At 35.2% G+C, this 17,144-nt stretch overlaps 1 protein-coding gene across 4 annotated transcripts in view; it reads left to right on the forward strand.

Annotated features, from left to right (window-relative positions):
- ATRNL1 (attractin like 1) overlaps positions 1 to 17,144 on the forward strand; it is an 839,413-nt gene that overhangs the window by 156,694 nt on the left and 665,575 nt on the right. For all 4 annotated transcript variants that reach the window (XM_024254146.3, XM_024254147.3, XM_054522910.2 and 1 more), the window contains exons 11-13: positions 12,540 to 12,624; positions 14,153 to 14,361; positions 15,683 to 15,801. In XM_024254146.3, the coding sequence (XP_024109914.2) occupies positions 12,540 to 12,624; positions 14,153 to 14,361; positions 15,683 to 15,801 (413 nt within the window). The remainder of the gene's footprint in view (positions 1 to 12,539; positions 12,625 to 14,152; positions 14,362 to 15,682; positions 15,802 to 17,144) is intronic.

Raw genomic sequence — 17,144 nt, forward strand, 5'->3', positions numbered from 1 at the left:
TGGGAAGATTTTAAGGAGCATCAACTTCTGATATTCCCATTTTGTGTGTCAGAGTCCTTTTTCTTCTGGGGCTTGACCTTCTTTAATTGGCAGATCTTCTGTAATTGGCAGTCTCTTTATATGGTACTGAGGAGACCCTCTGGCTTTATCAGCCTTTCATTATCTTTTTCTAGAGCTCACTGGGGCTAAGCAGTAGACATGCAATTCTAGTATCTTAATAGTTGTCCTTCCTCATGTTTTTCAAGCATCTAGTACTTCACTCTTGCTATACTATTCCCTTCTATTGGCATGCCTTCCTAATTTATCACTAGTTTAAGTTTCTGCAGTTGCTTGATGGCCACTTTGTGCCAAGAGCTATCTGTGCTCCACCTACCACCAAGGATGAGTTTTTCATTGCTAGCCTGACAATGTATGAGCCAGCTCTCAACTCCAACTTATTTCTTACTTTGTTATACCATTCCTGAAACAAGTCAGAGTTTGAGTCCTCTGGAAAGCAGACTCTGAGGTAGAGTTTAGTATTCATGATGTTAATTGGGAGTACCCTTACAATCAATGCCTTTGCAAGAGGTAGGGGGATGAAGCAGAATTAGACACAGGGAGAAGCTGAGTTGTGATGCTCGATGGATAACCTTAGTCAACCCTGTAAGGATTGACTGAAGGCAAAATAATTGGTCATACTTCTCCCATGTTGGGCTGGAATGGCCAGGCCTTTATACCACTACATTGATTAGTCATTCAATATGGGTCATTCTAGGAAGGGTGTGCCCTTGAGTGAAGTGGGCCTGTGTTCCTCAGGCAGTTTGTGAGGTAGCTTGCAACTGACTCTTCACTGACAGCGCTGCTAGCAACCCAGACAACAAGTTTTTTTTTGAATGATGATCTGGGCAGCATATATCCATGTCTACCAGAAATATCCAAACTTCACATGATTAACACCAAATAAAAATTTATTTTTCACCCTTTATACATGTTCATCATTGGTTGGCAGGGCAGATTTTTTTTATTATTATTATGCTTTAAGTTCTAGGGTACATGTGCATAATGTGCAGGTTTGATACATAGGTATACATGTGCCATGTCGGTTTGCTGCACCCATCAACTCATCATTTACATTAGGTATTTCTCTTAATGCTATCCCTCCCCAGGCCCCCAACCCCACAACGGGCCCCTTTGTGTGATATTCCCCCACCGTGTCCAAGTGATCTCATTGTTCAATTCCCACCTATGAGTGAGAACATGTGGTGTTTGGTTTTCTGTCATTGTGATAGTTTGCTGAGAAAGATGGTTTCCAGCTTCATCCATGTCCCTGCAAAGGACATGAACTCATCCTTTTTTATGGCTGCATAGTATTCCATGGTGCATATGTGCCACATTTTCTTAATCCAGTCTATCATTGATGGACATATGGGTTGGTTCCAAGTCTTTGCTATTGTGAATAGTGCTGCAGTAAACATACGTGTGCATGTGCCTTTATAGTAGCATGATTTATAATCCTTTGGGTATATACCCAGTAATGGGATTGATGGGTCAAATGGTAATTCTAGTTCTAAATCCTTGAGGAATCGCCACACTGTCTTCCACAATGGTTGAACTAATTTACGCTCCCACCAACAGTGTAAAAGCGTTCCTATTTCTCCGCATCCTCTCCAACATCTGTTGTTTCCTGACTTTTTAATGATCGCCATTCTAACTGGTGTGAGATGGTATCTCATTGTGGTTTTGATTTGCATTTCTCTGATGACCAGTGATGATGAGCATTTTTCATGTGTCTGTTGGCTGCATAAATGTCTTCTTTTGATAAGTGTCTGTTCATATCCTTTGCCCACTTTTTGATGGGGTTGTTTGTTTTTTTTCTTGTAAATTTGTTTGAGTTCTTTTTAGGTTCTGGATATTAGCCCTTTGTCAGATGGGTAGATTGCAAAAATTTTCTCCCATTCTGTAGATTGCCTGTTCACTCTGATGGTAGTTTCTTTTGCTGTGCAGAAGCTCTTTAGTTTAATTAGATTCTGTTTGTCTATTTTGGCTTTTGTTGCCATTGCTTTGGTGTTGTAGTCATGAAGTCCTTGCCCATGTCTATGTCCTGAATGGTATTGCCTAGGTTTTCTTCTAGTGTTTTTATGGTTTTAGGTCTAACATTTAAATCTTTAATCCATCTTGAATTAATTTTTGTATAGGTGTAAGGAAGGGATCCAGTTTCAGTTTTCTACATGTGGCTAGCCAGTTTTCCCAGCACCATTTATTAAATAGGGAATCCTTTCCCCATTTCTTGTTTTTGTCAGGTTTGTCAAAGATCAGATGTTTGTAGATGTGTGGTATTATTTCTGAGGGCTCTGTTCTGTTCCTTGGTCTATATCTCTGTTTTGGTACCAGTACCATGCTGTTTTGGTTACTGTAGCCTTGTAGTATAGTTTGAAGTCAGATGGCATGATCCTCCAGCTTTGTTCTTTTGGCTTAGGATTGTCTTGGCAATGCGGACTCTTTTTTGGTTCCATATGAACTTTAAAGTAGTTTTTTCCAATTCTGTGAAGACAGTCATTGGTAGCTTGATGGGGATGGCATTGAATCTATAAATTACCTTGGGCAGTATGGCCATTTTCACGATATTGATTATTCCTATCCATGAACGTGGAATATTCTTCCATTTGTTTGTGTCCTCTTTTATTTCGTTGAGCAGTGGTTTGTAGTTCTCCTTGAAGAGGCCCTTCACATCCCTTGTAAGTTGGCTTCCTAGGTATTTTATTCTCTTTGTGGCAATTGTGAATGGGAGTTCACTCATAATTTGACTCTCTGTTTGTCTGTTAATGGTGTATAGGAATGTTTGTGATTTTTGCACATTGATTTTGTATCCTGAGACTTTGCTAAAGTTGCTTATCAGCTTAAGGAGATTTTGGGCTGAGATGATGGGGATTTCTAAATATACAATCATGTCATCTGCAAACAGGGACAATTTGACTTCCTCTTTTCCTAATTGAATACCATTTCTTTCTTCTCTTGCTTGATTGCCCTGGCCAGAACTTCCAGCACAATGTTGAAGAGGAGTGGTCAGAGAGGGCATCCCTGTCTTGTGCCAGTTTTCGAAGGGAATGCTTCCAGGCTTTGCCCATTCAATATGATACTGGCTGTGGGTTTTTCATAAATAGCTCTTATTATTTTGAGATACCTTCCATCAATACCTAATTTATTGAGAGTTTTTAGCCTGAAGGGCTGTTGAATTTTGTCGAAGGCCTTTTCTGCATCTATTGAGATAATCATGTGGTTTTTGTCATTGGTTCTGTTTATATGATGGATTACATTTATTGATTTGCACATGTTGAACCAGCCTTGCATCCCAGGGATAAAGCTGACTTGATCGTGGTGGATAAGCTTTTTGATGTGCTGATGGGTTTGGTTTGCCAGTATTTTATTGAGGATTTTCACATCCATGTTCATCAGGGATATTGGTCTAAAATGCTCTTTTTTTGTTGTGTCTCTACCAGGCTTTGGTATCAGGATGATGCTGGCCTCATAAAAGGAGTTAGGGAGGATTCCCTCTTTTTCTATTGATTGGAATAGTTTCAGAAGGAAGGGTACCAGCTCCTCTTTGTACCTCTGGTAGAATTCAGCTGTGAATCCATCTGGTCCTGGACTTTTTTTGGTTGGTAGGCTATTAATTATTGCCTCAATTTCAGAGCCTGTTATTGGTCTATTCAGAGATTCAACTTCTTCGTGGTTTAGTCTTGGGAGAGTGTATGTGTCCAGGAATTTATCCATTTCTTTTAGATTTTCTAGTTTATTTGCGTAGAGGTGTTTGTAGTATTCTCTGATGGTAGTTTGTATTTCTTTGGGATCGGTGGTGATATCACCTTTATCATTTTTATTGCATCCATATGATTCTTCTCTCTTTTCTTCTTTATTAGTCTTGCTAGCGGTCTATCAATTTTGTTAATCTTTTCAAAAAACCAGCTCTGGGATTCATTGAGTTTTTGAAGGGTTTTTTTTGTCTCTATCTCTTTCACTTCTGCTCTGATCTTAGTTATTTCTTGCCTTCTGCTAGGTTTTGAATGTGTTTGCTCTTGCTTCTCTAGTTCTCTTATTTGTGATGTTGGGTGTCGATTTTAGATCTTTCCTGCCTTCTCTTGTGGGCATTTAGTGCTATAAATTTCATCTACACACTGCTTTAAATGTGTCCCAGAGATTCTGGTATATTGTGTCTTTGTTCTCATTGGTTTCAAAGAACATCTTTCTGCCTTCATTTAGTTATTTACCCAGTAGTCATTCAGGAGCAAGTTCAGTTTCCATGTAGTTGAGCGGTTTTGAGTGAGTTTCTTAATCCTGAGTTCTAATTTGATTGCATTGTGTTCTGAGAGACAGTTTTTTGTGATTTCTGTTCTTTTACATTTGCTGAGTAGTGCTTTATTTCTAATTATGTGGTCAACTTTAGAATAAGTGCGATGTGGTGCTGAGAAGAGTATATTCTGTTAATTTGGGGTGGAGAGTTCTGTGGATGTCTTTTAGGTTTGCTTGTTGCAGAGCTGAGTTCAAGTCCTGGATATCCTTGTTAACCTGTCTCAATGATCTCTCTAATATTGACAGTGGGGTGTTAAAGTCTCCCATGATTATTGTGTGGGAGTCTAAGTCTCTTTGTAGGTCTCTAAGGGCTTGCTTTATCAATCTGGGTGCTCCTGTATTGGGTGCCTATATATTTATCATAGTTAGCTCTTCTTGTTGAATTGATCCCTTTACCATTATGTATTGGCCTTCTTTGTCTCTTTTGATCTTTGTTGGTTTAAAGTCTGTTTTATCAGAGACTAGGATTGCAACCCCTGCTTTTTTTTGCTTTCCATTTGCTTGGTAGATCTTCCTCCATCCCTTTATTTTGAGCCTATGTGCGTCTTTGCATGTGAGATGGGTCTCCTGAATACAGCACACTGATGGGTCTTGACTTTGTCTTTTAATTGGGGAATTTAGCCCGTTTCCATTTAAGGTTAATATTGTTATGTGTGAATTTGATCCTGTCATTATGATGTTCGCTGGTTATTTTGCCTGTTAATTGATGCAGTTTCTTTGTAGCATCTATGGTCTTCATAATTTGGCATGTTTTTGCAGTGGCTAGTACTGGTTATTTCTTTCCATGTTTATTGCTTCCTTCAGGAGCTCTTGTAAGGCAGGCCTGATGGTGACAAATCTCTCAGCATTTGGTTGTCTGTAAAGGATTTTATTTCTCCTTGACTTATGAAGGTTAGTTTGGCTGGATATGAAATTCTGGGTTGAAAATTTTTTTCTTTAAGAATGTTGAATTTTGGCCCCTACTCTCTTCTGGCTTGTTGGGTTTCTGCCAAGAGATCTGCTGTTAGTCTGATGTGCTTCCCTTTGTGGGTAACCCGACCTTTCTCTCTGGCTGCCCTTAACACTTTTTCTGTCATTTCAACCTTGATGAATCCGACAGTTATGTGTCTTGGGGTTGCTCTTCTTGGGGAGTATCTTTGTGGTGTTCTCTGTATTTCCTGAATCTGAATGTTGGCCTGCCTTGCTAGGTTGGGGAAGTTCTGCTGGATAATATCCTGAAGAGTGTTTTCCAACTTGGTTCCATTCTCCCTATCACTTTCAGGTACACCAATCAATCAAATGTAGATTTGGTCTTTTCACATAGTCCCCATATTTCTTGGAGGCTTTGTTTGTTTCTTTTTAGTCTGTTTTTTCTCTGACTTTGTCTTCTCACTTTATTTCATTAATTTGATCTTCAATCACTGATACCCTTTCTTCTACTTGATTGAATCAGCTATTGAAGCTTGTGCATGCATCATGAAGTTCTCCTGTCACGGTTTTCAGCTCCATCAGGTCATTTAAGGTCTTCTCTACACTGTTTATCCTAGTTAGCCATTCATCTAATCTTTTTTCAAGGTTTTTAGCTTCCTTGTGATGGGTTCGAACATCGTCCTTTAGCTCGGAGAAGTTTGTTATTACCTACCTTCTGAAGCCTACTTCTGTTAACTTGTCAAAGTCATTCTCCATCCAGCTTTGTTCCATTGCTGGCAAGTAGTTGCGATCCTTTGGAGGAGAAGAGGCACTCCGATTTCTAGAATTTTCACCTTTTCTGCTCTGGTTTCTCCCCATCTTTGTGGTTTTATCTACCTTTGGTCTTTGATTTTGGTGACCTACAGATGGGGTTTTGGTCTAGATGACCTTTTGTTGATGTTGCTGCTATTCCTTTCTGTTTGTTAGTTTTCCTTCTAATAGTCAGGTCCCTCAGCTGCAAGTCTGTTGGAGTTTGCTGGAGGTTCACTCCAGACCCTGTTTGCCTGGGTATCACCAGCGGAGGCTGCAGAACAGCAAATATTACTGCCTGATCCTCCCTCTGGAAGCTTCATCCCAGAGGGGCAGCCACCTATATGAGGTGTCAGTCGGCCCCTACTGGGAGGTGTCTCCCAGTTAGGCTACACGGGGGTCAGGGACCCACTTGAGGAGGCAGTCTGTTTGTTCCCAGAGCTCAAACGCCATGCTGGGAGAGCCACTGCCCTCTTCAGAGCTGTCAGACAGGGACTTTTAGTCTGCAGAAGTTGTCTGCTGCCTTTTGTTCAGCTATGCCCTTGCCACAGAGGTGGAGTCTAGAGACAGTAGGCCTTGGTGAGCTGTGATGGGCTCCGTCCACTTCAAGCTTCCTGGCCACTTTGTTTACCTAGTCAAGCCTCAGCAATGGCGGATGCCCCTCCCCCAGCCAGGCTGCCGCCTCGCAGTTCGATCTCAGACTGCCATGCTAGCAGTGAGCAAGGCTCTATGGGTGTGGTGCCTGCCGAGCCAGGCACTGGAGAGAATCTCCTTGTCTGCCGATTGCTAAAACCTTGGGAAAAGCGCAGTATTTGGGCAGGAGCGTCCCGTTTTTACAGGTGGTCTGTCACAGCTTCCCTTGGCTAGGAAAGGGAAATCCCCCAACCCCTTGTGCTTCCCGGGTGAGGTGATGCCCCGCCCTGCTTCGGCTCACCCACTGTGGGCTGCACCCAATGTCCAACTAGTCCCAGTGAGATGAACCAGGTACCTCAGCTGGAAATGCAGAAATCACCCATCTTCTGCATCGATCACACTGGGAGCTGCAGACTGGAGCTGTTCCTATTCGGCCATCTTGGAACACCCCTCCGATTTTTTTTTGGTCATTATTTAGGGACCCAGGCTGACAGAAGACATAGGCTTTCATTGCTAATCAAATGCCTCCAACCAGAACCACAGGTATTCCAGTAGCTTGCATTAAATTGATACATTCAACTTCTAGGGATTGTAAGAGTATAATTTTGTGCCAGAAGGAAAGGAACTGAAATATTTTGTTGAACAGCACAAATGTCTATCAAAAATATTGTATGTAATTCTTTTTTAAACTTTTAGTATAATTGAAGATGATGTCTTGGAGATAGTAATAAAGCTGTCACTTCTTACCACTACATGTATTGAAAGGCAAATAACTTCTAGAAGTAGAATTATGTTTTATTATTATTTGTCTAAATTAATTGCCTTCATGTATAATTACATTACTATTACTGTGCTGTAATGTTTCTCTTCTGTAGGACTTGTGTACTTTAAAAACAAAACAAAAGAAAACCAGAACATGACTGAGAGCATAAGGACTATTTTGTAAACAGTGGGATTAAATGAAAGTATACATACTTAAGAGTGAAACCCTCTAGCTACTTTCATCCACTTAGGGTCTTCCTAAAATGCTGTTATTCCGATTTATGGTTTCCAGGAAGGAGACTGGAAAATTATCTGAAGGAATCTGACCAGCCTAAGAGAAAGCATATAGAAATACTGACATTTGGAGGTCTGTAACTGAAATGGTTCTACCTGATCAGAATCCCAGAGGTCAACATGTCCTTCTTAAGCACTAAATTCCTAACGACTCTTGTGGTGCCTCACTCTTAAATTTTCAGCCAGTTGTTATTTTGACAATTACAAAAAGTTACTAAATTTGACCAAAATGTCAAACGAGTAGGAAAAAATAAGAAATTAGAGGAAATAGAGATAATCCACAGAGGAGATTATAAGTTAAATCTTTATGGATAGAAGATGTTACATTTGTGAAGCAAAATGTGAGATTTTAATAAAAATAGTTCATTCAGAAAAGAAAAAAATGGGCTCTTGGAAATTAAAATTAGGAAAACAAATCAATGATCTGATGATAAAGTGAAGAATCTCCATAAAGTATTATGAATAATGGACAAGTGGAAAATAGGGTAAAAAATGAGAAATTTAAGATGACTATTCCAGAAAACTTTGTGTCTCAGTAATAGAATTCAAAAAGCAAAGAACATAACATTTTAGACAGGAAGGAAATTATCAAGTGAGTAATTCAAAAAATATGTTTGGGATTGAAGTACACAAATTTTAAGACTAAAAGAGCCTACTGAGCCCCAGAAAAATGAATACAAAAGACTCACAGCAAAGCTCATTACAAAAAGACAAAAAGAACCTAAAAACTTATATAGAGAGAAAATAAATAGGACAAATAAATCATGAGACTCGATAGCATCGTGCCTTACAAAAGCAATACGAGAAGCCAAGAGAGTGGACTAGTACCTTCAATATCTGAAAATGTTTTCCATGTTAGAATTCTAACACCAATCAAATCATACTAAAAGTGTTAGAGTGAAATAAAATTATTTTTTAGAATTGCAGATTCTCAAAAATATACCTCCAATGTACACTTTATTTAGAAACTTTAGGATTATATCTCCTATTGAAATGTGAGATTAAATAAACAGATGAAATCTAAGAAATGGAATATATAACAGAGGAGAAATATGGAGGGAATCCTTATGATGATGTAATGGGCCTAGAGAGCAGTAAGTTCAGATTGGAGAAGAAAGATGGAGTTTCAGGAGGGATGTCTTTACAAAATAAATGAAATTGCCAGATAACTTGATGTATTAGAAGATATTGAGAAGAAATGTACACATCTGGCAAAGGGTTGGGGGAGAAATAGTGGTAGATATACAGAAAATTAAGCAAAAAAGTGAAAATATAATTTGTGGAGAAAGTAAGTTATTTAAGAATAAAAATGTAGTATGCTACCTGGCTTATCTGTGAATAATATCACAGATATATACTATCACAGATAATAAAAACTGAACATTAGCTGAGTGTGGTGGTGTGCACCTATAATTCCAGAAACTCTGGAGGCTGAGGCAGGAGGATTGCTTGAGCCCAGGAATTAATTTAGTCCAGTCTAGGCAATATAGCAATTCCCCATCTCTAAAAAACAAATAAGAAACTGAATATTGCTCTAAACAAAATTATAATATAAATGTATAGAGAATGGAGGGAGAGGAAGTATATGTGTGTAAGTCTGTGTAAGAGCTTAATTTTCACCGTCTGAAGAAGGAAGTCAGGCATATTATCTGAAACTGGGAACTAGGCATGCTGTTTAGGACAGATGAAAATACAAAAAACAAAAACAAAAACTCTTTATAGCTGTTTAGAATTAAAAGTGCTTGCCTCCGTGATTCTGGAATATGCTTTGGGAAGATAGGGGGCAGTGGATTTTTTTTTTTTTTGATATACCTTGTAGAAATGTTGGACTTTTGAGCTTCACACATGTATATATTTAAAAATGATAAAATAAAAGCAAACTATAACAGTACATAAATGATGGACAAGTTAGTGGTTCAAGGATAAATGTTCAAAAATTGGGAAAATTAGTGCATTGACATATACTTGGAACTATCTGGAAAATATGATATATGGGAAAAATTAAGTTTGATGCTTACCAGATATACAAAAATAAGTTCCAAAAAGATTGAAGACCAAAATAGTAAAAGCCAACTGAAAAACCTTTACTAGAAAATTAAAGATTAGTTTTAAAATCTGTTTACTGAATAAACAAGCACAGATCATAAGGTGACTTAAAGATAAGACCAACTTTCTGTAAAACAAGATTTCATAAACTAAGTGAAAAAAAGATGCTGTAGCATGGAAGAATATATGGTAATACATATAGCCAGCAAAGGATTAGTATCCAGAGTATTTAATCAATAATTATTTGAATTATTAAGAAAAAGACAAAAAGCAAATAGAAAAATGAGCAAGGCTTAAACAGTGATTTCATAGAAGACTAAAACAAATAACCTATATATGTGAAAATAAGTTGACTCACCAGTAACTGGAAAAATGTAAAATCAAGCCATTCATCAGATTGGTAAAAATTTAAAGTCTGACAGAACTACATGTTGTAGAGAATATAAAACAAGAGGAACTGTTGTACACTGCTAATGTGAGTCAACACAACTACTATGGGGAGCAAATTGGGAAAATCTAGTAAAATCGAAGTTATGTCTTTTCTTATACCTCTTGGAAATCTAGAGAAACATTCAAAATATGCACAAGATACATATAACAGTGAATATACCAACATGACTTGCAATAGGAAAAAATCTAAAAAAAGGCTAATTATTAACGACTTAATGGGTAAATATTTTGTATACTCATAACATGGAAAACTCTAACATGGTTACAGTGAGCACACAGTACCACTTGTATCTATAAATTTAAATGAGCTGTTGAATTGACATTTCTCCAAAGATATACAAATGTCCAATAAGCACATGAAAAGATGCTCAACATCACTAATCATTAGGGAATGCAAGTCAAAACCACAATGATATACTAATTCATACTCATTAGGATGGCTATGATTAAAAAAACAGAAGATAACAAGGGTTGACCAGGATGTGGAGACATATGAACCCTTTTGCATTACTGGTAAAAATGTAAAATTGTCCAGCTGCTATGGAAAACAGAATGGCAGTTTCTTAAAAAGTTGAACCCAGAATTACTATATGATCCATTAATCAAATGGACCTCAAAGAAGTTATTCACCTTTGCATAGGTCTGATTCTTCATTTCTAACATAGGGTAATACCTGCTCAATCAATTTCACTGGATTCTTATAAAGACCATTTTAAGATATGCGATGAAAACACTTTGGAACTTTTATGTATACTTAATTTATAAAAGTATACAATTTATACTTTGTATAATTTATTTTGCACCAACCTAATAGTGCTACAAACATATAATGTACATTTATTAAAGTAACTCTAACATGTAAAATTGGCCATCTTAATCTTTATCATAGGCCTCTATGATAATATTTTCTAAAATGTGATCTTCAGAGCATTGACTCATGAGGATCTTAATAGGCATTATGTGAAAAGTGCTTCTTTGGACAAAACATTGGGAAAACACTGTGTTAAATAAAGTTAGGTTAGATTTCTGTACTTTTACACTCTCTCTTTGAGAATATTTAATAGGCAAATATACCATGTGGACTAAAAAGACAGATTATACAAACTAAATGAATACACTTTTTCGGGGGAGATTTGTGTTTCCTGGATTATACCTTAGCATGTACAAGTCAACATGTATTTTATTGTTCTCAGTCTTTCAGCATCATTTTCTTCCTTTTTTTTTTTAATTATACTTTAAGTTCTAGGGTTCATGTGCACAACGTGCATGTTTGTTACATATGTATACATGTGCCATGTTGGTGTTCAGCATCATTTTCTAAACTTACAGTTTTGGTTTTTATAATTTTTTGATGTTCATTAATAAAATATTGAGTTGAAACCAAATTTATTTTATTATTGTTATAGATGTAATTACTTAAATAAGAAAACAAGTAATTCATTACTTTAACTTTTACAACTAACTGTACTTAAAATGATTTTCTTGTTCCATAAAGGCTTTTACCTAAACAAAATTAATTTGTTTTAAAAAATCTTGTTATATCTATATGCTTTTATGAAATACCAAGGCATGCCTTTATAAATATGACATTTCTAAGAAGTTGAAATCTAAAACACTGTATTGAGAATGTTCCTAGTCACTGAATGATGAATTATTTTAAATCTCAAATTTACGTTAGTATATATGTCAGTTCTGAGTTTATATTGAAATAATACACATTTTTCTTAACCACTTTCCATAGTTTTTATATAGTTCATAGATTATTTATGATTTTCATTTTTTTATCTAGAAGTTTTGCAGTTAAAATAATTCGCTTCTACATAAAAAAGCTTTTCTTTTGAGAATTCAAATCATTAAAGTGATTTAAATGTTTTATCCTGATGATTATATTTTTAGGTATTCTTTCAGTGAACATTGTATATGCCATTGACTTTTGTATACGTACATGTCATATTTGATTTAGTATATAACTTTCAAATAGGTGTGCCCTATACTGACATTCATAAGTTTTACCTGGAATATTTAATAAATATATGTCTTCAATATTTTCTTCCAATATAAAATACCTCTAAGTTCATTCTTTTCATTTTCTTGTTCTCATATGCTTAAAATTATTTGTGAGAATTCTAGGCAAGAGTTATTTTTATTTAATGAATAATGTTAGTTGAGTAATTATACTAAATTGTAGGTCATGGAAAATTAATGAGAATTTTTTTTTGCTTCCTGCTTGTGCATAGTACATCTTTAATTCGGCCAATGATGTTTTTATATTGTTTGTCTTAGTTTATTCTTTTATTTCATTTTTTGTTTTTCTGTTTTCTTTTTTCTAGCTTGTGATGAATGGAAAATACTACCAAAACCAAATCTTCATAGAGATGTCAACAGATTTGGACACTCTGCAGTAGTCATTAATGGGTAAAAGAAGCACATTTCCAATTTTTAGAGGGTCACTTATATCAGTCATACTATCCTCATATTCTGGTATTCTTTTTGAAAATTATCATTGGTACTTAATGGTATTGGATTTTATGCATCTCTTCTCTACCACAGAATACATTTTGATTTGTCAGTCGTATCTTTTTTTCCTTTCTTGTTTAATATATTTAAGGGACATGGGAGTAGGTAAAGGAAAGGTGCTGAGATAAGACATCAGATACCCTTTTATGTCATCCTGCCTTCTTTTCTTTTTCCAGAGATCAGATAAGGAATGACTCTTCTTTTAAAAAGATGGAACTGAAATGATAGGCTAGCCCCATATTTCTATCAAGGAGAACAAGGAAAGTGAGAAGAATTAGATTCTCATTTTAGTTCTGTCATTTACTAAATGTGTGATTTTTGACAAGTCTCTTAACTTCTCTGGACCTTAAAATCCTTATATCCATTGAGAAATTGGACTCAATGGTCATTACATTGCCTTCCCCATTTAAGTTAATATAATTTTTGTATTTCTATGGCAAAAATTTGGTAATTTGGAATCCAGTGACAGTAAACAATCTGCTAGCTCATTTAGTAGCTTAACATTTGTAAATCAGAATGACCTTTTTATAAGCCCATTTTATTACCACCTTATCCTAAATATGTAAAAATTCTTCACTATTGCCACTAAATGACTTAACCACAATGAAACTGTGTAACTGATGTCAATTGGCTGTCCAAACAGTAATAAATGAAAGCTGTGAAACATAAAACCTTTAGGGTTCTCTGGTTGATTTTTATTTTACTTTTTTAAATAATAAAAGACATTCTTGAAGACTTTTTTGACTGATTCAATTTATTATGTTAATAATATTTTTGACATGAAAAATACGCTGTTTTAAGGGCATCTCAACCTTTTTTGGCACTGCTTAGTATTAATTTAGTATTGTCTAGGCTTCTCTTTCCAGACTGAAATTTGAAAAATCTTTTTGATTATTTTACTCTTAGTTTTCTTATTTTAAAAGAATGAAACACCGTAAGAAGAACTCGGTATCTAATTTCAAAATTCTGTGTCTATATTGAAAAGTTATAATTCTAGATAGCAGTTCTAAAGTGTGTCTTGTCCATGTATAGCTATTATCTATTTTTTTAAAACATTGTTTACTACATTATTAAAAACAATACTTATTTTTCTGACAAAGGAATGTTGTATATAATCATTGTTTCTTTTCCTTTCTTGTATTAAAAATAAAACATGTTTTGAAGACTTAGTGTTTTCTTAATATATTAATATTTATAGAATATTTCATTATTTTCTCTGGAAAGTCTTCAAGAAATTATATAGTAGTTCCTCTGGTGTTTTTATATCATATCATATGCTAGAAATATGATTTTAAACAACAGTACTAACAAGTACTTAAAAATAGTATAAAATGTGTATTTAAATCTTTGCTTATTTTTATAACTAAATCATTAGATAGAGACTTTTAATAGCGTTTCTTTAAGATTCTTGTTTTGTTTTTAATAGGTCCATGTATATATTTGGGGGATTTTCTAGTGTACTCCTTAATGATATCCTTGTATACAAGCCTCCAAATTGCAAGGCTTTTAGAGATGAAGAACTTTGTAAAAATGCTGGTCCCGGGATAAAATGTGTTTGGAATAAAAATCACTGTGAATCTTGGGAATCTGGGAATACTAATAATATTCTTAGAGCAAAGTGCCCTCCTAAAACAGGTAAATTTCTTTTTCTTTTCGTCTTTCTGGCAGCAAAATTTCTCTTCTACAGAAATAGAAATATCTTCTGCTTATAAGAGTTACTTTAGTAGCTACAGAAATGAAAAATTTGTATTACCATAATTAGGAATTCTAATGTTTGAACCTAGTGATTAATAATTTAATACCTTTATTAGTTATTTTTAGCTTCATTTTTGAAATCTGTATATATAGTATATATATCAATATTTTATATATAACATGGTCATATATATGAATTATTTTCTAATATAAGTTTAAAATGCTTTCCAATACATCATTTCTAAGAAATGCTGTTAGATTCAAAGAAATAAAATGAAATAATTTATTTTCCATGTGGTATTTTTTTTTTCTTCCTGAATTATTGCCAAACCACACCATAAAGTAAAAAAATGCTATAGCATTTCATGACTAATGATCTGGTTTTATATTTCTTGTAAAATGGTGAATAAATAAATAAGACTTATGAAAAGTTACCAGTCAATTATTAGTCAGTTAGCTAATTAATTATTTGGATAACTATTCTTTGGTTTTTTAAGTGGTGAGAGTTTTTATACATTTTTGAGGTTACAATTAATAAATGTATTTTTAAATTTTACTAATCTATATTAATTCAGATGTCTTTTATATCTTTAGAAAGGATGATAAACAGTATTTGTTATGATGTTTTCTTTTGTATGTATAGTAATACACTTTGTTCAGTAAAATATATGTAAATCCTTTGACCTTCTCTAAAATATGTGAATTTATTTATTTTAGTTTATTTTTTGAGACAGAGTCTCACTCTGTCACCCAGGCTGGAGTGCAGTGGTGTGATCAAACTCTGTCTCCTGGGTTCAAGCAATTCTGCTGCCTTAGCTTTCCGAGTAGCTGGAATTACAGGCATGTGCCACCACGCCTGGCTAATTTTTGTATTTTTAGTAGAGATGGGTTTCGTGATGTTGGCCAGGCTTGTCTTGAACTCCTGACCTCAAGTGATCTACCTACCTTGGCTTTTAAAAGTTCTGGGATTGCAGGCATGAGCTACCGCGCCTGGCCCAAAATGTATGAATTTAAAATGGCTGTAGGATCCTTGTATATTGAATAATTAAAATGGGGATAAAAGGTCTCGAAAATCCTGTAAACACAATTGAACTACAAAAGTTATCTTAATCTTTAGAAAACTTACTTTGAAATTGAAGGTCATTTCTTTGGTTAAAAAATGTCTTAGTGATTCTTAATGATTCTTAAATAGATATTGTAAATTAACAAGAGTAAGATTTTCTTTTCCATGCTGATATGTTGTCTCCCATTTGTATTATAGCTGCTCCTGATGACAGATGTTACAGATATGCAGATTGTGCCAGCTGTACTGCCAATACAAATGGGTGCCAATGGTGTGATGACAAGAAATGCATTTCGGCAAATAGTAACTGCAGTATGGTTAGTATTTATGGGTAAATGGTGCTGTAGTTATAACAGACTGCTGCTTTATGATCATTAGCTTACCATTTAGTAGCACTGTAGGAAAAAAACACTTTACACATTAAGACACTTTGAAAGTATATAGGGAATCATTCACTTCTTGGCAAATTGTAAAGTTAGACTGGTTTGTTGTTCAAATTTGTCAGTCTAGATTCCATTTTGGATCCATCAACTTTACTTCTTTTCATGGATGAGACTGGGAACACTTTTTCAAAACTGATATTAAAAAAGACTATAACTATAAATGTTGTCTTCTGTGCTGATGAAAATAAGATTACATAAGTAGGTATTGAAATAATTTCCACTGGATTCCTGTCAGACATGCATTAGTGGTCGTGTGGTCTAGTGCTTTGTTTTCACACTTTGTGTGTAAGTTTAACCTGAGCTGTTGGTAGTAGTAGTTTCTCTTTTAACTGTCTATACATTAGTGGTTCTCAAGTTGAGGCAATTTTGTCTCACAGGGGACATTTCACAGAGACGTTTTGGTTGTCACAAATGTGGAGCTGCTATTGGCATCTAATAGGTAGAAGCAAGGGATGCTGCTAAACATTCTACAATTTTATAAAATTTTTTAAAGTCCTTTTTCATCTAAAGTAGAGTTTTAGCACTATTGACATTTTAAGCCCTATAATTATTTGTTTATTTGTTTATTTGTTGTGGGAGGGCTGTTCTATATATTGCAGAATAAAAAAACATAAAATTTTTATGGTAGATGAAAATGGATTAAGAGCAGCAAAAATTAAGATTTTAAGTGGTAGCATCTAAACATTCTGTGTTATGTAGGAGATATCAACAAATCGAAGGGAAAAATTTTAAAAAGTAGTATTTAGTAGGATTAAATATTTTTTTGTTTTGTTTTGTGTTTTTGAGACAGAGTCTCACTCTATCACCCAGGCTGGAATGCAGTGGCATGATCTCGGCTCACTGCAACCTCCACCTCCTGGGTTCGAGTGATTCTTGTGCCAGCCTCCTGAGTAGCTGGGATTATAGGCAAGCACCACCATGCCTGGCTAATTTTTATATTTTAGTAGAGACAGGGTTTCACCCTGTTGGCCAGGCTGGTCTTGAACTCCTGGCCTCAAGTGATGTGCCCACCTCAGCCTCCCAAAGTGCTGGGATTACAGGCATGAGGCACTGCACCCAGCCCAAAGATTCTTTCATGGGCCTGTAGCTTGAGTAAAAATAAATAGCATGGATACATATTTCCAACTCAATATAATGTATTATTTTTTCTTTTTTGGAATTTTTATTACTGAAAGTATCTACTTGTTTTTCAAGATAGCAGGCAGAGGTAAAAGGCA

The sequence above is a fragment of the Pongo abelii genome, chromosome 8, assembly GCF_028885655.2.
Source record: "Pongo abelii isolate AG06213 chromosome 8, NHGRI_mPonAbe1-v2.0_pri, whole genome shotgun sequence".
NCBI lineage: Eukaryota > Metazoa > Chordata > Mammalia > Primates > Hominidae > Pongo > Pongo abelii.